The following is a 25,006-nucleotide window of genomic DNA, read 5'->3' as shown; positions in this document are numbered from 1 at the left end:
CCTGAGAGATCTGCACTGGCTCCCGGTCAACAAGAGAATCATCTTCCGTCTCCTCACCCACGCACACAAGGCCCTACACAACCAAGGCCCAGGATACCTCAACAGCCGCCTCAACTTCTACGCTCCCACACGCCAACTTCGATCGACCGGCCACGCCCTCGCCGCCGTCACCCGCATCCGAAGAGCCACCACAGGAGGAAGGCCCTTCTCCTACCTGGCCGCCAAGACTTGGAACTCCCTCCCGAACCACCTCCGCCTGACCCAGGACCACCTCGCCTTCAGGAAGCAGCTCAAGACCTGGCTGTTCGAGCAGTAGCGGACGCCCCTCCCCTAGCGCCTTGAGACCCTCCGGGTGAGTAGTGCTCTATATAAATGCTGTGATTGATTGATTGAGTGAAGTGGGTTTTAACATTCTGTGTTTGAAAATACCACTTTTAGAAAGTAGGTATTTTCTTGCCTAACCATCCAAGCCCGCCTCTGCTAGGTTGTGTATTGTGTGTCTGGTTCTGTGAGTGACAGGGGCTGGGGGATCTCATGAGACAGGGTGATTCAGCACAGGACTGAATAGAGAGATCTACATGCAGATGGGTTGGAGGAGTTGCATCTGGGACCTTAATAGGGCTGTGCCTTCCCTCCACAATGCTGGCTCTACCTCCTGTGGTGCGTCTGATGTCTCTGCCCTGCACTGTGAAAGAAAAGAAAAAGTCATGTAAACAGAGTCCTCCAGGACTGACCAGAACTGGTTTGGACTGTGCAAAGGTCTCTTTGCCTTCAGAGAACAGTAGTATAAATATGGGGACCCAGACCCCAAGACTTTAGATCACTCCTGGAACAACAACACAAACCTCTGCCAAGGGGAAGAACCAAAGGAAGCTGTAGGAGTAGACTGCCCCCCTTCCAGTGTCCGGTGTTGCTGGGTTGGCCTACAGCGGTGTCTTCAGTGCCAAGGAGAGGAGAAAGAACTTTGGGCCATATGAATCAAGATACCCATTTGCGATTCTCAAATAGCGATTTTTAAGAAATCGCTATTTGACAATCGCAGATGGGTATGTATGTACAAAATCGCATTTATTTTGAGATTTCTTAGAATTCCTTAATAGCGATTAGCAAATTGCGAATCGCAATTAAGGGATACTTTCCCATTCATTCCTATGGGCCAGGAGGCCCATAGGAATGAATAGGAAGTTATTCTCAATTTGCGATTCGCAATTTGCTAATCGCAAATTGGAATAATTTCAAGGGTGCAGGGGTGTCCAAAGGACACCCTGTTGCACCCTTGAAATATGCATGGGTGCACATGTGGTGCACATACATGCCCTAAAGGCATGTATGTGTGTCACATGGCACTTTGAAAAATGTAAAAATTTGCATTTTTCAAGGAATTCGCAAATTACCACCAACTAGAAGTTGGTGGTAATTTGCGATTCCTTAAGGGCATTTTGCTAAAAAAAATTCCTACATACATTGCATTTAAGGAATCGCAAAACTTGTGATTCCTTAAATGCAATTGCAAAATAAGGAATAGCAAATTTTGCGATTCCTTATTTTGCACCAGATTTTGCTTAATACATTCCATTTAGCAAATTCGCATTCGCAAATTTCGGCCTTTGCAAATGCGAATTTGCTTGATACATATGGCCCTTTGTGTGTACTTCATCATCTTGCAGAATATTTCTCCAAGGGCTTGAACTTGTGCTTGCCTCCTGCTGAAGTCTCAGGGACAAAAGACTTCACCACCAGCTCCCCTCTGAATTTCCTTGCTGGGAATTCTATCTGCAGAAGCCTACGTGTTGCTGGGAGCTGGAAGCACGATGCAATGAGAAGAAGCGTGTCGCCGTCGCAGCTGTAGTCGTCGCATTGCCGGAGAAGCATGCTGCCACCGCATCTCCCCAGAAGCGTGTCTTCGTCGCATCTGTCTGCTTTCGCATCACCCGAGAAGCGTGCCGCCACCGAGAGGATTGCCGTCGCATCATTGGAAAAGAGTGTTGCAGGGCCTATCGTGGCTCTAAAGTACAGAGTCGTCGCAAGACTGCCAGGGCGTGTATGCATTGTCTTTGCATCATCGCATCAAGGGCGCCATCTTATCGCATCGTACCGGATCGTTGCATCGAAGCTCCATCTTGTCGCAACGCAACCGGAACGCATCACGAGAATCTACGCATCACCTCCCCTCTGGTAAGGACTGAGGCGCATCCCCATCTCTGCGCAAGCAATGAGGCGCGACACATCATCTACCCCGAAGCAAGAAACTAACGCATCTCCATTCCTGCAAACCTTTTGTTTGTTTTGCGCTACGCATCCAGGTACTTTTGTGAGAACTTTGTCGCATTTACCATCAACTTGAATTAGTCAACATCTTCCATCTTAAAGTCAACTTTAAGTACAGTATTGTGGATTTTTGTCGTTTGTGTTCTTGTGTTAAGTCTATATAAAGAATACTTATTTTTATAAAACATGTGTGGTGTCCCATCTGTAGTGTTTTCACTGTATTACTGTGCATATTCATAAAAGCTTAACACACTGCCTCTGAGATAAGCCTGTCTGCTCATGCCAAGCTACCAAGGGGGTGAGCAGGGGTTATCCAGTAGTGTAATCCCCTTTCCTGGACTTAGAAGCAAGGGTCCCTATTTGGTCAAAGGTGTATACCATTGCCAACTAGAGACTCCCAGTTCTAACAGTCAGAATGTGCTCTTTTAGGAATGAGTGGTACGGCCCCTCATTGTACTCACCTAGTTAAATTGAATCCAGCCCTTTAATGCCTTCACTGAGATGTCTACAAAGTCCACCCAGGACTGTGTGTTTACTTTCTAGGTGTCCCTGATCTTCACCCTGAGACCAAATTTCCTGATTATACATTTTCTCAAGTGAGAGTAGGGTTCTGTCTTATCACCCTCTAGGGTTAGGATTATATCCCTCCCAGCTACTGGGATCATCTCCCACCGGAGAGCACCCCAGTATTTGGAGTGGACCCTTCTCATCTTAATGGCCCTTTCAAATGCAGTCAGCCATTTCCCAATGTTGTAACCCTCTACATACGTAGGCACTATTCCCATGGGAAGCTTGTGGTCAAACCCATCACCCCTGGACATCTCATCACCTTCCTGATCTTCACTGCCATCATTTCTTTTCTCTTCCCCCTTTGCCCTCTTCTTATTTACCAAGTCCATTTCATCTCTTCGATAGATATGTATGCTAGCTGAGCCTGAAGCTGTCTCTCTGCAAGGGAAAGCCCAGGTTCCACTGTGGGGGAGCTTCCCCTCCCTCTGCTAGCTGGGAGCCTGAAGCTGGTACTAGAAGTTATGGGTGAGTTGTCATTTGCTTCCTTCTTGAAGTTGTTGGTGGGGTCCTCTTCCCCTTCATTATCTTGAGCTGTAACTGCCCAGGCCTTAAGGGACCTAACCATCTCTGCTTTCTCATTTCATTAGCAGCTTGCAGCCCTCAAGCACTATCCTGTATGCTAAGCTTATTTACAGCGAGTTTAGTCAGGTTAACCAGATGAAGCTCCACAGTATCCCTTATTTTGGGTCACAAAAAATGTTAGCACCAATTGAACACAAGAAACATTTAGAAAAATCCAAATTTGACGTAATTAAAAAATGAATCAAAATAAATTTTTCTCTAGGTCAATTTAGCGGATTTTCAAATATCTTCACTTAAATACACATATGGTGTGGTCAAACACAAGTACTATCCTTACGGCTGATCACCAAATGTTGGAAGGTGGTTTATTAGTAGGTGTAGGTGGGTACCTACCACTAGTAATAAGGCCATAAACACAATATAAGGTCCAGTCAAGGTTTCAATAAATGATTGCCTTGGTCAACCCTGGGTAGCTGGCTTAACTTAGGAGACGGGTGTGTAAAGCAAATAAAAAGACGAATACATTAAATAAGTAAGACAAAACTCACAATAAAAATCCAACACTAATATATAACTATAGGAAATACTTTTATGATTAGAAAGACACCAAACTCCAATGTAAGGAACAAGAGATGTGAGTTTTTAAAGATTAAAAGTAAAACTAGCGCTTAGAACCAAATAGCACTCGCAGGGTTAAAAAGGTCATGCTGGAGCGGGACAAGGTCAAAAGTCCAGGGCATCTGTGATGTAACACTTTTACACTTACTTCCAGAAGTGTTTCTTGATACAGGAAAGTTGTCCAAAGCACCAGCCAAGGGTTTAGAAGCTCTGGTTTGCCTCTTGGGGTCTGAGACTACAACTTCCATAATGCACTTGGTCAATCCAAGTAAAATCCAAGTAAAGCTTCTCAGCTGGATTTGTCCTCGTTGTCGATGTTTCAGGTAACCCTTCTAGCACTTTTCTACCTGTTTATGATCAGGCAGTCCACTCCTTATCCATTAAGATAGGCAAAGCCCTTTTGTTGTAAATCCTTGTGAGTGCTGCAGGTGCAGTCCTTTTGAGTGCAGTCCTCTTTTGTGCATTTCAAGGTTCCAGCAGGGAATCCCCTTCTACTCCTGGCATTTCATTTGGGTCTTGGTAGGTCCACAACACCTCTCCAAAGTTCTAGATTCTCTGAGTTGCTCATTGGGAAGTTGGTACAACAAGACCCACAACACACATGGCCAAATCCTTAAAAATACACGGAAAGCTGTCCAGCTGGACTGGGAACCACAACCGGCCCCGGCAAATTACTCGGCCGGCCCCCCCTCCCCACTCGGGGGGTGGGGTTTGGAGGGGCCGCTGAGCACTTTGCTGGGGCCGGTTTTCGGCCGATTTTGGTACAGGGCCGATTTTGCAGCTATGCTGCGAAAGCGGCCCTGTACCAAAAACGGTAAACACCCTTTACAACAAAACTTTTACAACGCACTTCCGTTACAACGCGGTAATTACAAAGCAAACCATTACAACGCATTGCGCTAGGGGGCGCTCTAGGATAGGAAATAAGTTTAATTTTCTATCCAACACCTTCCCTAGTGTCCACGGGGACTGGAGTTGGAATAGAAAATTATACTTTTCACTATCCAGCACCTCTAAGCGCTATGCGTTGTAAAGGTATGCGATGTAAAAACCGCGTTGTAAAGGCAGGCGTTGTAATAGCCTGCGTTGTAACATTATACATCCACCAAAAACAGCCCCCAGGGGCCCAAAACCGGCCCCACCCGTGCGGCGCACCGGGGGATTTCCCTGTGGCCGCTATGGCCTGTACGGCCCTGCCAGCTGGGTGCTTCTTGGTGGAGATGATGCAAGTGGAGATCTTTTAAGCTGTTCCTTTCAGTGAGTCCACTGCTGAGCTCAAAGATAACCGTTAGAAAGCTATCCTACTGGTAGCTGTGGAGAGCAGCCTTCAGGCTTAATCTTGAAGGAATGTGAATCAGCTTGTTTTACCAGATTATCACCTCCCGAATTAATCAAATGATAGGAGTACCACACAGTAGTTGTACAAAAATATGAATTTATTAATATAACACTCTCTACTATCCTCTACACGAGGATAGAACACAAAGCACACAATATGATATCAATTGAACTGTTGTAAGTAGCACAATACACAGTGGGCTCCAGGGGGAGACCAAACCATATACTAAAATAGTGGTATAACAATCAAGATTTGACTAGAGATAGAGCCTAGTGCAAGTAGAATACCTGGGACCCCAAGGCACCACCCAAGGTGATGACACAGCGACCCAACAGAGGACAGGTGCAGTGAGGAAACGGGTGCAGTGAGGAAACTGCATGCTCCGTGGATCTCTATGAGAAAGTCGTGGTTGGAAATTTCAAGTTTAAGGACCCTTCTAGGAAGACTTCGAACAAACTCTTTGGGACATAAGAGGTTGGAGAGCCACCCCACCAGTGGATACCGTAGTACCAGAGTTACCTATCCCAGAGGAGCCGGGTGCATAGGTCTGGACTGGTGCCGGAAATCGCAGTCATTCTCAATGGAGGGCTGTGAAGAAGTACTGCTGCTGTGAAGGTGAAAAGGGTCTGGTGGAAACTAAGCCTGGATTCGGGAAGGAAGGAACCTGAAAGCAGAGGGGATAGAGTCTGGGTCACTTCAGAGTGACCAAGGGCTCGGTAGACGAATGCACACCGATGTCAGGCGCTTCAGGTGTGAGGCAGGGATTTTTGACTCTGCAGCCAGGGGGACCAGGAATTGTCGAGGACAACCAGGAGCCAGATGTGAGCTGTTCCGCGAAGGATGTCGAGTGCTGAGAGGTCAGTGTCTGGCTGGAGCACCAACAAGCCTTAGCAAAAGCCACCCATGCAGGAAGATCAAGCAGGTAACGATATGGACCAGCAAGGTCCAGGAGACTCATCAAGCAATTGAAAGTCAGGGCACGTCTGGAGCAACCCGGAAAGCCCAAAAGAAATCAAGATGACCCTCAGGAGGGCCCACAGGCCGAATGACCAGGAGTTGTGAGGGGACCTAGAGCAAAATTGCAAAGTTCCAGCCCATGGTGCACTCGGTGCGAGGAGGCTGGAGTTCTTAGGTGCAAAGACTGCTCAAGGTCAGGATTACACGGAGTCCAGTGCACAAGCTCGGGAATCGCCAACAAGCATATGCACTTGCAAATGGTCGCGGTGCACAGGAGTACGGGTTATGCAGTCCCCACGAGGGATACTGGCCTCAAACTGGCTGAGAGGGCAGATCGACCTTATATACCTTTGTAACTCCACGAAGATCTGTTAGCCTTTAGACAGGCTTTTAAAACTTGGCTCTTTAAGCAAGCTTATCCTTAGTTAATTTTTCTTTCTGTCACATGTTATGTTTTGCCAGTCTTCCACAGCGCCATGAAGCCTACGGGCGTACGTGCGCTTAATAAATTTAATTTAACATAACATAACATAACCCACCTCCTGTGTTGCTGAAGTCTTCGGAGTCCGCAGGAGCTCAGGAGCTCAGGAGCTGCAGACCGGTCACAGTGGCGTTTAGGTGCCTGCATATGCAGGGGAGTGACTCCTTCACCCCAAGGGAGATTCTTCAGTTGTCCTTAGTGCACATGAGGTCCTGCACGGAGCCTTAGGGAGCAAGGGCACACACAAAGCTTCAGACAGAATGGGAATGAAGATGAGCCCAGCCGAGGTCCAGTGAAGTCCAGCGTGTCCAGACGGTCGAAGGTCAGTGGTTTCCTCTTGTAGAATCTTGTCCACGTAACAATCTAAAGTCTTACAGCCAGCTAAGCCCTTTTGTACTCACTGGAGAGGGTTGGATAGATTCAGGGAACCCTCCTAGGGGAAGGTCAGGACAAGGGGGATAATACTCCCCTGTCCTTTGTCCAGTTTTGCGCCAGAGCAGGAGCCAACGGCCCCCAGAACTGGTTTGAACTGGACTACGCACAGGGACACCAGATGTGCCCCAGGTGCAGACTTTCAAGCAGTCTCAGCGTGCACCCACCCAGCCCCAATACACTAAATCCTGTCTGGGAGGTGGTCACAAATCCATGTGACAGGATGCCTATTGTGCTGCCTTTCCTTGCTCAAGCTTAGCTCAGCAGCAGGAGGGCAGAAATGTGTCTCTGGTCCGCAGCATCCATTTTGTGCTGTCCAGGTCGAGAAGACTGCCACCGGATAGACCAGTGACCTCACGAAGCTCGCTTCAGAAGGGTGGAATCATACCTCCCACACCGGTTACCGGTGTCGCGGTATAATTCCAAGGTGTTTGATATCAAACACGATATGTGATGTACTGGGCCAGGGACAGACTGATTTGCATATAGCCAGGTTCTGAGCTGGGATGTTGCAGTGAGCTAAATAACGGTGATGGATCAAGCCCTTATCTTTGGACTGGGTAAGAGTGGTCTGCATAATTCAGACACTCTGTTCATCACCACCCCCTTTTCTGAATCGTTTTTGGCCACTATAGGTGTGGCAGGGTATACTCAGACATGAGTCTCTTGCTCACTGCACCATCAGGATTCAAGCAAGCCAGGCCGACGACGGCTGAAATGCCAGAAACCGGTCGCCGGAAGCTTGTCTCCTTTCTGGTGAAGAATTGGCTTGGTAGTTTAGTCTGCCCTGTTCCCATGATGCACTGGGCCAGGGACAGACTGATTTGCATATAGCCAGGTTCTGAGCTGGGATGGTGCAGTGAGCTAAATAACGGTGATGGATCAAGCCCTGATCTTTGGACTGGGTAAGAGTGGTCTGCTTAATTCAGACACTCTGTTCATCACCACCCCCTTTTCTGAATCGTTTTTGGCCACTATAGGTGTGGCAGGGTATACTCAGACATGAGTCCCTTGCTCACTGCACCATCAGGATTCAAGCAAGCCAGGCCGACGACGGCTGAAATGCCAGAAACCGGTCCCCGGAAGCTTGTCTCCTTTCTGGTGAAGAATTGGCTTGGTAGTTTAGTCTGCCCTGTTCCCATGATGCACTGGGCCAGGGACAGACTGATTTGCATATAGCCAGGTTCTGAGCTGGGATGGTGCAGTGAGCTAAATAACGGTGATGGATCAAGCCCTGATCTTTGGACTGGGTAAGAGTGGTCAGCTTAATTCAGACACTCTGTTCATCACCACCCCCTTTTCTGAATCGTTGTTGGCCACTATAGGTGTGGCAGGGTATACTCAGACATGAGTCCCTTGCTCACTGCAGCATCAGGATTCAAGCAAGCCGGGCCGACGACGGCTGAAATGCCAGAAACTGGTCCCCGGAAGCTTGTCTCCTTTCTGGTGAAGAATTGGCTTGGTAGTTTAGTCTGCCCTGTTCCCATGATGCACTGGGCCAGGGACAGACTGATTTGCATATAGCCAGGTTCTGAGCTGGGATGGTGCAGTGAGCTAAATAACGGTGATGGATCAAGCCCTGATCTTTGGACTGGGTAAGAGTGGTCTGCTTAATTCAGACACTCTGTTCATCACCACCCCCTTTTCTGAATCAGGTCGAGAAGACTGGCACCGGATAGACCAGTGACCTCACGAAGCTCGCTTCAGAAGGGTGGAATCATACCTCCCACACCGGTTACCGGTGTGGCGGTATAATTCCAAGGTGTTTGATATCAAACACGATATGTTTCCATGAAGCCGGGTACCCCAGTATCCAATCGGGACTGTACCAAAGTACATGCATGACAATTTAAAGGAGAAAGCAGATAGACTGGGGTCCTGGTTAGCAGGATCCCAGTCAGACTAGTCAAAAACAGTGCAACTTCAAGCAAAAAGGGAGGGTAACCATAATAAGCAGATCCTGCTTTCCTACAGTTTCAAGGCAGGGATCTGGGCAGCTCTCCATATTAATCCGTGCTTCTGGGGTTACAAGCAGGGGTGCACCCCCCCTGACCAATGGGGTGCAGGGTGCCACCTTCAAGTATGACAAGTTCCTCCAAAGTGTGGCATATTCTTGACCCAGAAAGCACTAATATTTAGCCCTGCAAAGCAGGGCTGTATTTAAAATGACAGCAGGAAACACAGCAGTGAAAAGACACACAATTGATGGACGGAACGCAGAACAAATCAAAACATTTGCCCCCCAGTCAAGAGATCTGGGTTGAGTCCATCATTCTTTTGCTCACCATGCCACCCCAGTTTAGACCTTGCCATATGCAAATCAGTCTTGACCCTGTGCCTCATGGAACAGTCCAGTCCGAACTGCCAAGCAAGGTCCTCCCTGGACCGGAAACAAGCATCCTAGGAACGGTCTCAGGGTTTCACTCCTCTTTAGCCAGGATAGCTTGATTCCAGTGGCACAGTGAGCCCAGGACACACGTCTGGGCATACCGGGCGCACTTAGGGCGAGAAAGCAAATGACACACTACTGATGGACGGAATGCAGAACAAATCAAAACATTCGCCCCGTCAAGAGATCTGGCTTGAATCCATAATTATCTTGCTCACCATGCCACCCCAGTTTAGACTTGGCCATATGCAAATCATTCTTGACCCTGTGCCTCATGGGAAAAGTCCAGCCCAAACTGTCAAGCCAGGTCCTCCCTGGACTGGAAACAATTGTCCTAGAACCGCAGTGCACACTAAAGTGCAGTAAATCTACTGGGCCTCTAACCCACATGCCCTATCATATACTAGGAACATACAGTTGGTACTGACAACCTACATTTAATTATACCTAATCACCATGTACTTTTAATCAGAGCACAGGCCCTGAGTCTGGTTAGCAGGGCCCAGGGCGTAATCAGAGTCAGAAAGCCAGCATCTAGTAGTCAAAATGGGGGCACAAAGTGGGGGGGAACACTGCAAAGAGCCCTTGTTTCTCACAGATACCATCAAGATGCATACCATTTTCACTAAAGTTTTAGATTTTTTGGATTGCAATATACATTTCTTATACAACCGAATATCAGTTTTGTTGAGATTAATTATAATAGCAAGAGAATTCCAATTCAACTTTACAAGAATAGGGGAATGACTTGCAGTGTCTATGAATCATGTGAAGTTTGGGCTGCGCTAAAGGATGGAGAGAGATATTATGTTATGGGTATTTGCATAGCATGCTTCTGTTACTCCAATGATCTTGTAGCGCTGTGAGTTGCCTGGCATGTCTTTGTAGGTAATTCAGGGGTATCCTCACAGACAGGGATCTCAGTCTTCATATGATCATGTTTTTTTTCTGTTCTAGCCATCTCTGATGTTGTTGTGTCCATTGTGTGATGTTCCGTTTCAGTATATATTTCAGTTATAGAAGGGCTAATGGTAGTCATGCTAGATGGATGGATAGCAATGTCAACCACTGAGAGTGCATGAATTTAGTGTGGAAGACGTGTAGCCAGAGGTTACTGCCATTGCCGTCTAAATCCCTCAGGCTGACGAGATACCTGTCGCTCTGTAGGTGAAGGGTGGGCATAGTGCTCCTGGCTATGTGGCATGCCTGAGCTGCTTTGGACATGTGCATGAAGCTGATATTGTGAAGTTGAGGTGAAGAACCCTTTTACTGCACCCAAGTACATTTCTTTCAATGTTTCTTACCTGAGCATGCTCCATGAATTCATTAAATCCTCCCAGCAGTAAGCCCTTTCCACCTCTGTCCACCAATTCTCGCCAAACAATTGGAGAACGTGTGTGCTTCCACCCATTCTTCTCACACGTGTTTTGAAGCCAGAGCTATGAAACATTAATTCAAAGCATTAAACTGAGAAGGCACTATTGAAAGACCAGTGGCTGCTGCAAAGTGTGTGTCTAGGTTACTAGCAACAAGACACTGCGTTATTGATGCCAGCATCTAGAACAACAATTTGAAAAGTACATTAAACGCAAAAAAACAATGTACTGCGTGCAGCCAAATATGTAAATCATAGCAAGACCATAGCAGGAGTCCAAATGCACACAAAGTCATCTGAAACCACTTTTAGACAGAAGACAGCTTTTTTGCATAGGAGGAAAATGAATAATTGTATTTTACGCCGTGTGTATTGCTTACGCAATAAGCAAAGAAGACTTGTTTGCTACTTTAATGCGTGCCACTAAATCGCCAGACCACTTCATCACCTCCATCACATTGCGGGGAAATACAGTGCATTCGATGGAGCCCCGAGACTCTCCCTTGTTTATCTATTTATTTAACCATCCCTTACGGTATTTAAAAAATAAAATGGCGCTCACTCTCAACTATTTTCTTGATGTAGTAGCTCATGGTGTAGTAGAGGCGATGAAGGTAGGTGTGTTTATTACACCATATTTCAAAATAGTTTGCACTGAGCACAGTACAGCAAATTAATTGTGCAGTATATAGCTTGATAATAAGGCTGAAAAGTACTTGATTCTTCCACAAGCTTTGTGACATCTTTCTTTAAAATGTTTACTTTAGAAGGAGGGATCTTGGGATAGACTGGTGATATTTGCTATTTACAAATATTTGCTGGTGCCCATTCCAACTGTGAAAACACCGGGCCAGAAACAATGGGAAGGGGACCTTGGTGTGCCCATATCTCCTAGGAATTGGGAAAGCCTCTATCAGAGGACGCACACATTGGTGCATAATGCAATGACCAAGGAAACCCAATATAAAATCTCACAAACCGTTATCAATCGAGGACAAGATAATGAAAGGGAACAAATCGAATGTGACCTATGCTAGCTGAGATCGAACCAGCCTTTGTAGTCCAGACTCCTAGGCATCCAGGGGTAGTCCTGGAATACAATACCCAGGGGAAGTCTCACAAATCATTAAGGGGCTGGGGGGGGACAGAATATATTGGCTGTGTAGCTCTATAGGGAAAGCAGAAGACCTCGGTTTGGGTGTAGGCAGAGCAGGCTATTGAAAATACTTCTACACATAAACACGGGTTGCACTCCGTTTTTCTTCCACCAAGATTTCTTACTTTTTTTCATCGCTTTTTATAATCCATATTTTAACCCATGCGGCGTGCTCACTGCTTTTCGGGCCAGCCCACACTGCACGTGTCGAACATAAACACCATAGCTGTGGGGCTTCTTTTTAGCCCCACTTCAGTGGCAACAGCCTATTCTCCTTTTGCATTTGCTTCATTGTCTTCAAAATTATCCTTTTTCACTCAAGCTTTTACACTTATCCTCCTTGGTTAGCCTAATCCTTTTGATTCCTTCTTCAACGTTTTCGAGGCTGTTGCCACTGAAGTGGGGCTAAAAAGAAGCCCCACAGCTATGGTGTTTATGTTCAACACGTGCAGTGTGGGCTGGCCCGAAAAGCAGTGAGCACGCCGCATGGGTTAAAATATGGATTATAAAAAGCGATGAAAAAAAGTAAGAAATCTTGGTGGAAGAAAAACGGAGTGCAACCCGTGTTTATGTGTAGATGTCAATGTTCAGCCCAGTGGGGTTTTGCATCCAACGTATTTGAGTTTCAAAATGATCAGAGAAAAGACGGACACGTGCAAGGAGGAAGAACTTGGTTCATCCCAGCGAGTTTATGCTCACAAGTCAGATGTAGAGGACAAATAACGTACAAGAAAGAATGGATAATATTTTTTAAAGACTGTCTTTACACTGGATATGCTGCAAACTGTTTCGGTCGATGTGGAAGCATAAGACTTTGAACTATGTTTCGAGACGCCTTGTGCTGGGGATTGTGGGAGATGTAGTTGCGGGTTTAATTAGAAGGTAGTGAGGAAGTGTAACAAAAGGGCGGGTTAAGGAAGGGGTGGGTCAATAGCAAGGAGGGAGTGAGGTTTCTATTTAAAACAGCTCGGAGTAACGAGGATTAGTGGGCTTTTGCATTCACGAAGAAAGAAGGATGTTCTCCAGTCAGCAGGTATGAGCGGCGGCTAAAGGGAAAGAACAGAAGGGAGTCCAAAGGGAAGGGAGGATATAGAAACGAGTAGGCATGCCGTAGTGAAGTGGGAATAACGGGAGAAACGGACGGAGACGTTCGAGGTTGGCAGAAGGAGGTCAAAATTAACAGTATAAGCGAAGCAGAGTGCGAGTAGGCTGCGAGGGGGGTTGAAACCACAGAATGGTTAAAGTAAATGGGAAAATATTGAGTGAGAACCCAGAGGGGAGTTGTTGAAAGGCACAGGAAAGGGCGGGTAATCGAAGAACCAATTTAGTTGTAGATTAGTGGTAACCAGGCGTGATATGGAGGGTAAATGACAGAAAATGTAACATATGCATGGTTTTAAAATGAGTTTGTAAGACATGTTCCATTGTTATTTGCAGTTTGTTCCCTGACGAAGGACCAATGAGGTCCGAAATGCATTGGAAGATAATAAACTGCTAGAAATGAACCATGCTTCAGTCGTGTCTTTGGGAAGAGAGGTTCTGAGAGCCCACCAAGACATATGAAACCTGGGAAATTAGCATTCCCTTGCACGAGGAAACGTTGAAGAAGGAATCAAAGGGATTAGGCTAACCAAGGAGGATAAGTGTAAAAGCTTGAGTGAAAAAGGATAATTTTGAAGACAATGAAGCAAATGCAAAAGGAGAATAGGCTGTTGCCACTGAAGTGGGGCTAAAAAGAAGCCCCACAGCTATGGTATTGAAAATACTTCCCATGAAAAGGATTGCCTTCTCCATAGAACACAAATATATGGTGTGAAACCAATTTGTCCGCTATGAACCTGATTCTCTAGACTAGAGAGTATAGGAAGTTGAAGCTCCCGAAATTTTTGAGAGCCTTAGGTCTCAAACCATCAGATACCATCAACGGGTGCCGCTGGGCGTCCTTTGCAGAATTATAGATCCCACTGATTTAACGGGTACTCATTGCGTTTGAATGGCAAGCTCTTTATATCCCCTTGAAGAGCTACCACAGTGATAAAAAGGGTGGAGGGATGGAGACGTGGAGGTAAGGGGTTCTTTCTTCCTAAAGCTAGCCCTCACCGACCAGTGGGTTGCAGGCGATGGATGATGTGTGCATTTCAGAAGAATCAAAAAAGTTTAAAAAATAAATATTACTTTGTGCCGTTTCTTATTACTTAAGTGGCAAAACTATTATACATTTAATTTATGAAATATGGTCCAAAGCACAACTTTCCTGCTCCACTCCTCATTAGGCACGGAGCAAAAATAGTTTAAAATAAATCTTTTTTTTATTTTTTTATTAGGCTCGTGGTTTGTTTGAGATAGATGCCTCATTCCTGGCATTCACACTTCAAAGTAGGCACACACTATGAACGAGCAAAGTTGAAACACTCATTTTTTCCCTCCTCAGCTAGCGGGTTTTGGTAAGTGGCCAATCACGACACGGTCCAAAAATTAACATTTCTTCCCTTTCTGTGAAACTAAAAAAGGCGTTTCCAGCGCCTAGTGAGGTCATCGCGTTTGGGGCTTAAGTATACATTGTTGTGTCACGTACATTACAGTAGTTCCTTGTTGACAGATGGTGCCAAGGTGCGGCCATCCATCCCTAAGGACAAGCACACGTGCAGAACATTCACTTATAGATTCAGTAGTGAAGGGCGGAGGCAGAAGCAACGTTGTTCAAATCGCCTGTATGTTTAAATAATTATTGTGATACTTGATTGCCTGAGATCTTGCAGCCACATTAAAGAAGCCCAATCACCAAACTATACGCCCATTTTTATGAACTGTTCTATTGGGAAGACATGAGCCCTTAGGATTTCCAGACTATACAGTTGTTTAATAGGTTGCTCCGCTTCCTTTTCACAGTTAGAAGTCTCTGGGGGGCCTCCCTCATAGAGCAGCTGATGGCATGTCACAACCACTGAGCAAATGAGTCCTGCAGCTGTGTGCAAGCAGTTCTACAGATTCAGGCTGGACCAAGGGCGTTGAACTCACCAGTGATTGGCTGATGAACACAAATAAACTGGGGGGCTTCTCTCACAGTGGAGGAGCAGAAGAGACATGTTTGGCGAGTGCGAGGCAGATGGGTTTGGGGAATGTAACGGATGTCATAAGTTAGTTTCTTTCATTCAAGGAAGATGCCCTCAAAGCAGTGGACAAACCCAGGATTGTCTCTGTACTTTGGAGAATTACCATGAAGAGGCCAGCACACCTGCAGACAGGGAGGCACAAGGCCGATTCTGACCAATGCACTCCTCTAGCAGAAGGAGTAAGTAAAGGACAGGGTGAATAGAACACAACACTACAATAGCCACTAGGGGTCGATGGACATTCAAGGAGGAACTTCATTGTATAGTGAAAGAGAAAACAGAAAGACTGGTAAGAAAACCCGAAGCATCTGTATCAACTCGGTGCCAAACACTCTCTGGCAAACGTGGTGTCCGAAATTTGATTGGGAACAACTACATACATAAACTGCTGACATAAGCAGAATGGAGCAATTATTAAAAAGCTTGGCTGCTGTAACATATGCACTTTTTGGTGTAAGTCAACCAAGAATTGTTAGTGCAGGTATGTGGGTTCTATGAAACCCAGGAAGCACTAGCCCTTGTGAAAAGAAGAGAGGCCTTTTTCGGTCTCGCCTAGCTTTGCAGCGCAAATGCGCTGCCATCGCTTTGTGAGCCATGCAGTATACACTATAGTGTGGAAGCTTTGTGGAAGCTCCGCCCACTCTCCAGCCTATCTTCTTCATTGGCTTAGGTTATAAATGCTGCCTTTCGATTGGTTTTGAGCTTGATAGTCCCTCCTCATGTCAGCCATGTCAGTCATTTGTATTCTTCCATGGCTACCGGCCCCTTTACTGGCCAGACTTCTTTCTTCCCGTCCCTCCCTACCCTCCCTCCCGCAGTTCATGACTTCTTGGGGCCCCTGCCCCCCTCCCACAGCCTCCTAGGCATGCTCGTGCCCGCCCACACTCCCCATTTCAATGTAATAGGTCTTGCTTAAATACGAGTCCTATTGCATTGCCAATAGTTGTTTACTTCATCATGAGTTTTCTGCCTGAATCAGGTCTCTTGGTATTCATGGTTTTAGTGCGGTTAGACTCTTTGTTTGGGTGGGTGCTGTAAAACGTAAATTTCCTGTGGATCTAATGGAAAGAGCACAGCTTAGATCATAATCACAGTTCACTGAGCTGAGAGGGAAGGTTAGCAACAACGTCTGTGGGATGAGGACGGGGTGCTTTCGGGGTGACGCATGACATGCACTCTCGCACTTTATCATGATGCGCGCAAAGGAGGTGCTGCTGATTTCTGCTGCCGGCTCGACTTTTCACAGTGCGACTCGATGCAGCTTCTGCCATAACAAAGCTCACACTGTGCTTCTGCCATGGCCTTGCCTCTCTCTGAGCCTTTGTTATTGCAGGGTTCTGACAAAATGTGTCTGGTTTGGGATTTCATGTTTTTCAGAGATATCGCGGTTGGGGGAAGGGCGCGGACGGTCTAGCAATGCGCGGACTAACAATGCATTCCAACGATGCACGCTGTATGGACGAGCAGCGCTCCATGGGGAGAACCGGTAATGGAAATCCCTCTGATTGCGAGAGTGATTCATCTGGAAAGTGACTTATTCCAGCATACATTTGGTACGGTGGAGAAAACACAGACTCTCGCCTCCAAAAGCAGAGGAAGCTCCGGAATCGGAGAAGTTTCCTTTAACTTTCAGATGTAGATCAGTCTTTCGTTGTGTTGCTCTCTCAATCTGAGTTCCATCTCACTGCCTAAGGTAACTGTTGTAATTAATGTTTTAGAAGCTACCTTCCCCTTCGCCCCTCCCATTTCTCCCCTTGGAATTCTGGGAGTTTTCGTCATGACAATACTGGAGTCAGTTGCAGACTCAACTGTGAGGCATGCTAGCCAGATGGTATGCTGACTGAAGAAACTGTTTTCCTGTCAACACACTTGTACTTCATTCACAAAGTCATACTGGCAGTGTACAGTGACAATGCATGTGGCAGAGGGTTTGTCTGTTCCACAGTGTAGTCTCATAACCTACCATGAAGCCGTTTCAGCGTACAAGCTGCACAAAAGCTCAATCAAATATAACAAAACATCACTTATGCACTCAGATCAACATTACAGTTCAAATGTGTGTTTTGAAAGAAATGTTTTCCCTACATTCCCAGAGGGTAATTTGGACCTTGGTCGGTAGCGATGGTCTTCCTTCCCTGTAAGTGGACCACTTGACCAATTTAGAGATTCCTCCAGCCTGTCTGGAGATCTTCAAGCTTTCAGAGCAGCTAGCTGCCAGTGTGATGGTTCCACTGAAGGGTTTAAAGGGAGTAAAACGTGTGTTGCACCCTCTCACCAATTTTGTTTGATTTTCAAGAATAAAGTAAAATCTATTGCAAAACAAAAAAAAATGGTCCACATAAAGAAAGCTTTCTCTGCAAAGCTTTACATATTTGTTGCATAAGTTAAGATGTGAATTTAGTAACCCTGTTCATGGTGTAAAAGGCATCTTATGATGACACAGGTGAGCTGCTGTTATTCCACATAAAGAAATGCCCGCTGAAATGAAATATTTCTCTCCATGTGTTCACATACCTGCCGTGTCACACAGTTTGGTGCTTACTTTCCCTCCATGTTAAAGAACAGTAGATGTTTCAGCACCCAGGCTAATGTGCTGCATAGATAAATACATATAGTCCCAAAGGCGAGACCGTTTGCATTGCAAATGTTTGTTCAACACTAGCAACCAATTCAGACCTCAATACAGCACCATCAAAACTATCAAGATGGGAATGATGCTACTTTATTTAGCATTTTATCGAAATAATAAACACCCAGCTAGGGTAGTACATACATTAGTTGGCCCACCAGAAAATGTTGCTGTTGTCAAGCTCACTAGACTACATCTCAAGTAACCAAACATTTGGGAATACATCTGTACATAGGAGTTAAAACAGCGATAATGGAGCACAACTTTCTATAAACCAAAAGAACAGGTGAAAGTTTGGAGCATAGTGATACGCAAATATCTTATTTTTTCGCAGAGATGATGCCTGATATAGCTGGCTTCGCCCAGCCCTTTATTTTATTTAAACTGGTAAATGAACTTGATCTACTTGTACACGGAGTCCCAAACCATGTTAGGCAACATGCTAGCATCAACATACAGGAAGTCACAAATGTGGCTATGCCCTTTTACAGTGTTCCAGGATACCACTCTTCAACCCGACCCCACCCTTGTGCGAACCAAGGAGGGAGGTATAGCTGGTAGGTGTGTGTTGAAGACAAGCAATCCTTTTTACTGTCCTTGAGTGGGGGAAGAATGAGCAGGAGCCTCTCAGGGCTTTGTGTGTAGTGAATGTGTCCACACTACAAGGAATCACCACAATGCTTTAGTAAAGATGTCCACCTGCGCTTGCGCCAGACACAGTCTACCAGTTTCCATCCAGTATAGTGTTGCACACAGGTGTGAAATTCTTATTTTAATGTCTATAAAACATATTTAATGGCTTTACCCGCCAGCTCTTATGTAGGCCTGTAGCATCCCTTATGTACTGGCCATGAAGAGTATATATATTTTTTTAAATATTTTTTATTTTATATGAACATAACAATCGGAGCAGCGATACATACAGTTGGTGCATCATATAGTGCGGTTATTGCGGGCACAGCTCAATTTTGTTCAGTTTTAAGTTAAAATTAAAAAACAAGCGCATTGACACATCAACACTTCATCATTCCATTACAGCCAGAGTCTTCTAGTCTGAGTCAACCTCCTCCCCCTCAATGCGTGGCGGCTCGCAAATATAACCCCGAAACTTGTTCCAAGCCCCCCAGATTTTTCTCCATTTCCCTGGGCACCCACGGTGGATGAAGATAGCTTTCTCCGCCACCATCGCCTCATCCATGTCTCTACACCATTTTCTAAGTGTTGGCAGTACTACTGAACCCCATAACATGGCGATATTGCACTTCGCCATCATCATGCCCAACATTACCCAGTCCTGTTGCCGGTGGTTTAGATCATTGGGTTCCCACACATTTAGTAAACAGCGACGAGGCTCCGGCAACAAGGAGATATCCATAGTTTGGGAAATTGTGCGCATTACCGCCATCCAGTATGTTGCCATGTGTCTACAGTCCCAAATAGTGTGGAAGAACGTTCCCTCCTCCCCGCAGTTTCGTAGGCAGAATTTATGTGTAGCTTTCCCTATCTTGTGTAATGTCGTTCTAGTATAATACGTACAATGTAGTATTTTAAGTTGGACCAGTTTTAACCTAGAGGGAATAGCTGTTTCCCGGGGGGGAGGAGAGGGCCTCCTGCCATTCGGAGTCCTCGAAGGTGCCTACTTCCCTGGCCCAGTTCTGTTGTAATGTGGACGTCGTGTCTGGGAGGTTGTTAATGAGTTTCCTGTAAGTCAAAGAAGTGGCCTTTTCCGGCATATGTTCTGTCAGAAGTCTATCTATGAAGTGAATTTGTAAAGCAAAATATTAACCTCCTACGTACATTTTCTTCCCTTATGTTATGTTGGTTTAAAAGCTTCCTCCCCTTCTGGCATAGATCATTTTTATTTTATAAACCCAGCACAGAGAAGGAATGTGCTTTTTTTTTTTTTTTTTTTTTTTTAAACTTTGTTTATTGAAGGCAATCAAAAGTACATTACCTGATTGAACGACATCTTGTACATTATCCGCAAATTTCAGTTCAACATTATACATAGTTGCTTAGGATATATTTCCTATCATCCTCTCCTGTCTACGCAGTTCCATTTCAACCGTGGGTGAGACACACAGATCGCCCCTATATTTGTTCCAGTGTGATCATTTCCTATCCCATTTCTTTGGGCAGCCCCTTGCCTTATAAACTCCTGGTGAAGGCACCCATGGTGCTGAAACGCGCGTCGAGAATTTCCATCTCACAGCCACTTTGCACTAGTTCTTGTTTTAATGTTTCCAGCATCATATTTTCGTATTCTTGATTGATTATGATGGTTTAGTGATCAATATAATATCAACAATCATGAATGTACAATATTAACTGTTTAACAGATTCTGTATTCAAATTCATTATCAATATGCATTTCTTCTTCTTTTTTAACAAAAATATGAATAAAATGAAACTTTGTACGTTCTAACAAACCCATTCTCTTTACACTGAGTTCTTTATTATCAGTTGTTTCCTGATGAAAAAATGTTGATGTAATGGTTATCGATTGAACTGCCTATGAATTTTGTTCACTATTGTGGAGCTGTCCCAGGGCCTTGCCAATCTCTTCCGTGGAGAGGTCGGCATCCATCGCGTCCCTCTCGATGTCTGATAGACAGGGAACGTTACTGTCCTGAAGTAATTGACGGTAGTAGTCAGCTGTATAGGCTGTCGAGGGTGTATATACCTTCTCGAAGTGATCTGCAAATAAGTTCGCTATATCCGGGCGTGTTACCTCATCCCCATCCCTGGTCATCAGCATCTGGACCCATCTGGATCCCTGTTCCTGTCTCTCCAGCCAACCCAGTGTCCTGCCAGTTCTATCCCGAGTTCATATAATCTGTGTTGTATCGCGTTTTGCTTGGCCACTGCCTGCTCCCTAGCCTTTATCCTGAATTCCTCCTGCTTCAGGAACAGCCGATGACTTGTATTGGGCGATTGGGTAAGCGAATGTTCCCTCTCCCTTTCCAGGAGTTCATTTTCCACTTTGACCAAGAGTTCATGTTGCTTAATAAGGTATCCAGTCTTTAACGACCGGACCAACCCTTTGATAACCACCTTAAATGCTTCCCATATTATTTGTGCAGAGTCCACTGAACTCATATTTTCAGTGACATAGTTCCCCGTTTGTGTGCGGAGTTCGTCTCGAAAATCCGAGTTACGTAGTAACCATGGTTGGATCATTAGGGTGGCGGTGGATTGGCATTCCCAATGTGTATATTGTGTGCAGATCGGAGAGTGGTCTGAAATCCCTCTAGGCAATACGGTGTATTGTGCAAATGAACACACTGATGACAGATGTGTAAGAAAGCAATCAATAAGGGAGAGGCTGCGGTGTGCGTTGGAGAAGAAGTTATATTGTTTGTCAGTGGGGTAGAGCGCCTGGCCCACATCAGCGAGGCCTAGTGCTTGTATGAAATCCGGTAGTTGGTTGTTAGCCCTGTCCCGGGGCCCAGGTGGGTGTCGGTACTCCGTATCGTCTATCGTCAAGGTGTAGTCTCCCCCCATGATCAGCACCCCCTCTTGAAGACTGGCTACATAGGTGCCTATGTCTTCCAAAGCCGTTTTGGAAGCCGCAGGTGGAAGGTAGACTGATACAAGATGATAGTTTTCCCATCCCATTTTGCCTCCACCCCCGCAAATCTGCCCATTCTATCCGTCCACGTCTTGCGTACTATTAGGGGTGTGGACCTCTTCACTAGGACTGCCGTGCCCCTAGAGCCCGTTGTGTATTACGAGTGTGTCAAGAGTCTATATCCCCATCTTGTAGGGGCCTTGGCTATCTGACCCACTAGGTGTGTTTCTTGTAGCAGGGCAACGTCTCTTTAGGTAGTGTTGCACTATGCCCCTCTTAATTTTATGCCCCACCCCATTAACGTTCCAGGACATCACAGTTAAAGTACATTCACTACCCTTCCCCATGTCTGTATTTTACCTCACGTCCCCGTCTACGGATCAACTCTGCGTAGGAGACTACATCATATTGTGTACATGGCAACCGTCGTTCAACCTTCAATATACCATTACCATATTGTAAATAGGAAATAATCAGCATTATTCTATGCAATTCTACATTCACTAGCATATTCAAACATTGTAGCAAATCAGTCCGATCATTAATAAACAACATTAGTCTATGCAATTCTACATTCACTAACGTATTCAAACATCATAGCAAGTCAGTCCGATCATCAATAAACCCGACAACATTGAAAGAAACCCTACTCCCCCCACCCTCACCCGCTCACCCCTCCCTGCCCCCCTGCTCGTGGATTCAAAACTACCCACCCCCAAACTTGGCAGAGTGCTTTTCTCCCTCCCCAGAAAGGTACTAGTGCACGGGGAAAGTTACCCCCCCCCCCATGAGTCTGGTCATAGAAACTGAAAGAATAGCCATCCACTCGGTAAACATCGGAGTTCACCCATAATATATGCAGATAGACAAACAGGGCGTATCTGTACTTCGGAGTAACTTCTCGATAACAAATCACACAATTTTAAGCAGAAACCCCCATCTCCCCACCCCCTCAACCCCATTACTTGCGTTGTCTTGAGTGTCCTAGCATGGGCCGACTATGCCCAAGATTCTTGAATCTCAGTCCTGTTCCTCCAGGCGGCTGGAGTAATCGTCCGGAGATTATTGTCCGGCCACTCCTGACCATGGGCGGCTCCGACGGTCTCTCCTCTGCTTCCCAACTGTCGACCAGCCCTCACCCACTCCCAGACGACCTCCGGTGAATCAAAAAAACAGAATTTACCATCCGATTCGACCCTCAGTTTTGCAGGAAAAAGCATTGCATACTTGACCTCTCTGTCTCTCAATTCCCTCTTCACTGCCTGGAAGCTGCGTCTTTGTGCCTGAACTTTAGCCGTAAAATCAGGGTAGAAGGCGACCTCGTAGTTCTCTATCTTCAGAGGGGGGTTCGAGCGTGCCGTCTGTACGATGATGTCCCTATCGCGGTAATTGAACACTCGCGCTATAATAGGTCTCGGGGGGCTTCAGGTTTCGGCCTGCCTCCTGGCACTCTATGGGCACTTTCAATCGAAAAGTAGGAGGACAGAGTCTGCGGCTTGAGGTGTTTCGTGATGAGGTCCTACAGAAATAGATCCGCAGTAGGCCCCTCTGTTTTTTCCGGAACCCCCAAAATACAAACAGTGTTGCGGCGGGCCCTTCCTTCGTAATCGTCTAGTTGTTGTGACATTTTGTACTGCCTCCGTTGTAGTTCAAGCATTTGCGTCTGCAGCTCAGAGGTGTCTGTATGGAGGGCTGTAGTAACTATTTTAATTTCTTTGATTTTCTCGTCCATTTTGCGAAAATCGGCTCGGAGGAGAGAAACCTCCACTGTTACCAAGTCCACGGACGTTCGTACTCCGCCTATGGCCGCCATTACATCATGAAGGGTAGGTTCAAGGGGCTTCACCTGTGGTGTCGTGTCAGATTCTTTGTCGGATCTCGGGGAGTCGCCCATCTCGCCAGTTTTAGCCCATGCAAATTTAGCCAGTTGCTTTTGGGGATTGTTTCTGAGGCCCTTTTCCCTAGTTGCCATGTTGACACTGCGTCAGTAGCACCACTCCTTGACGCAGGTGGGGGAGCAGGAGATGATTCAAGCCACCACAAATCTTCCCAATGGTATCTCGGCCGCTGTATGGACGCAACCCCACTTGTCCGACCCAGGGCAAGAACGCAAGTGTGCACGTCCCCCTCTCGGCCTGCCGCTCTAGCCCCGGATCCACCACCAGGCCTTGTTTACTGTGCCCCTGGGATATATCACAAGCAGTGGATGTACTCGCCTATTGCCAGGGAAGACAAATCAATCCCCTCCTCCTCCGCACCTGTCGCTTGACACCCGCGGATACCTCCATACACAACTCTGATCTCCAAATGCGTCCGTAGGTGCAAGCCACAAGCCGTGGAGGAAAGCGCACCGGATGCCACCCGACACCACAGCCGGCCGTCACCTCCCAGCTCCTGGCCCCACCTCAGGGGTGTTCCCCCTATAGCCGGCGATCAATCCAGGGCCTCTGCAATTCATCAGGTCTCTGAAGCTCCGCTGTCTATCTGAGCCAGTAGCTGCTGACACAGGCACCCTCCAGCCTGCAATATTCCCCGGTGATCTTCAAACTGGCGCGTTGTATTGTTTTCCCTGTGGCGGAATATCTTTCTTAAATAGGCCCCAACTTAAGCATCAATATGTGCATTTGGCTGCACCCTGACAGGGTATTATAGTGCCCATCAAAATAGCCATCAAGCTGAATTCACGAAATGTAGCTGTCTGACTATCATACCGGAACTCTGCTTAGAGTTCTGCTCCCTCGGCCACCGGTATAGCGTCACAACATAGACCAAATCAGCCAAATCCTCCAAAATCTGGGGGCGAGGGGGCACCACGCTCCTGCCGCAAGGCCGTCTCTCAAAAGCGGCTCTCAATTTGGGCCAAGCATCGGTCGGGACGCACAGCGGGGAACCCGGGATCATGTGGCTGCGCGGGGCACCTGCAGCATACCTCAGTTGTCTCTGCCCCCACAGTTGCCTCCAGTTCGCGGGCCCACAAAGAAGTATGGCGGCCGTCACCACTCACCGGCTCCCTCCTAGACGGGGCTCGATCTCCGAGTCAGTTCCCCCCGTTTAGACCCCGACGCCGGGGCCTCGCGTAGGCCCGCCTCTCCTGGGCTCACCGGGGGGCGCGCCGATCCCTTCCACAGTGTACCTCTGCTCCCCCGCCGCATATAATGGCACCATGGCCGATCCGCCGCACCTCTGCTTCCTCGGCGCGGGGTACTCGGGCCTTGCAGTGCACCCGTGCGCGATTTTCAACAACGGGGAGTCGCCATCTGTTCCCGCAGTTAGGAGGCTCCGAGAGTGGGGCCGCGCCGACCGCGCACCGTTCTTTCCCGTTTTAGGTCTAGGGAGTCTCCGATAGGGCCTGGGGGTAAAGCACCACACTGCTTCGCTAATTTCCCTAGTCGTGGATAACTGCGGATAGCTCAGTATCAACTATGGGGAGACGGGAGCTCCTTTAGTCCGCGGCCATCACAGTCGGCTGCTAGACACGCCCCAGGAATGTGCTTTTGGTTGTTTCGCTAATTTCCCTAGTCGTGGATGACTGCGGATAGCTCAGTATCAACTATAGGGAGACGGGAGCTCCTTTAGTCCACGGCCA

At 46.8% G+C, this 25,006-nt stretch overlaps 1 protein-coding gene across 2 annotated transcripts in view; it reads right to left on the bottom strand.

The window, feature by feature from the left end:
* Positions 1-25,006, bottom strand: part of MDH1B (malate dehydrogenase 1B) — a 293,136-nt gene that overhangs the window by 214,240 nt on the left and 53,890 nt on the right. For both annotated transcript variants that reach the window (XM_086955317.1, XM_086955316.1), the window contains exon 3: positions 10,881-11,015. In XM_086955317.1, coding sequence (XP_086811443.1) covers positions 10,881-11,015 — 135 coding nt within the window. The remainder of the gene's footprint in view (positions 1-10,880; positions 11,016-25,006) is intronic.

Source organism: Lissotriton vulgaris, chromosome 2_1 (assembly GCF_964263255.1).
Source record: "Lissotriton vulgaris chromosome 2_1, aLisVul1.2, whole genome shotgun sequence".
Lineage (NCBI taxonomy): Eukaryota > Metazoa > Chordata > Amphibia > Caudata > Salamandridae > Lissotriton > Lissotriton vulgaris.
The sequence above is the reverse complement of the archived record's forward strand: the minus strand, read 5'-3'. Positions and strand labels throughout refer to the sequence as shown.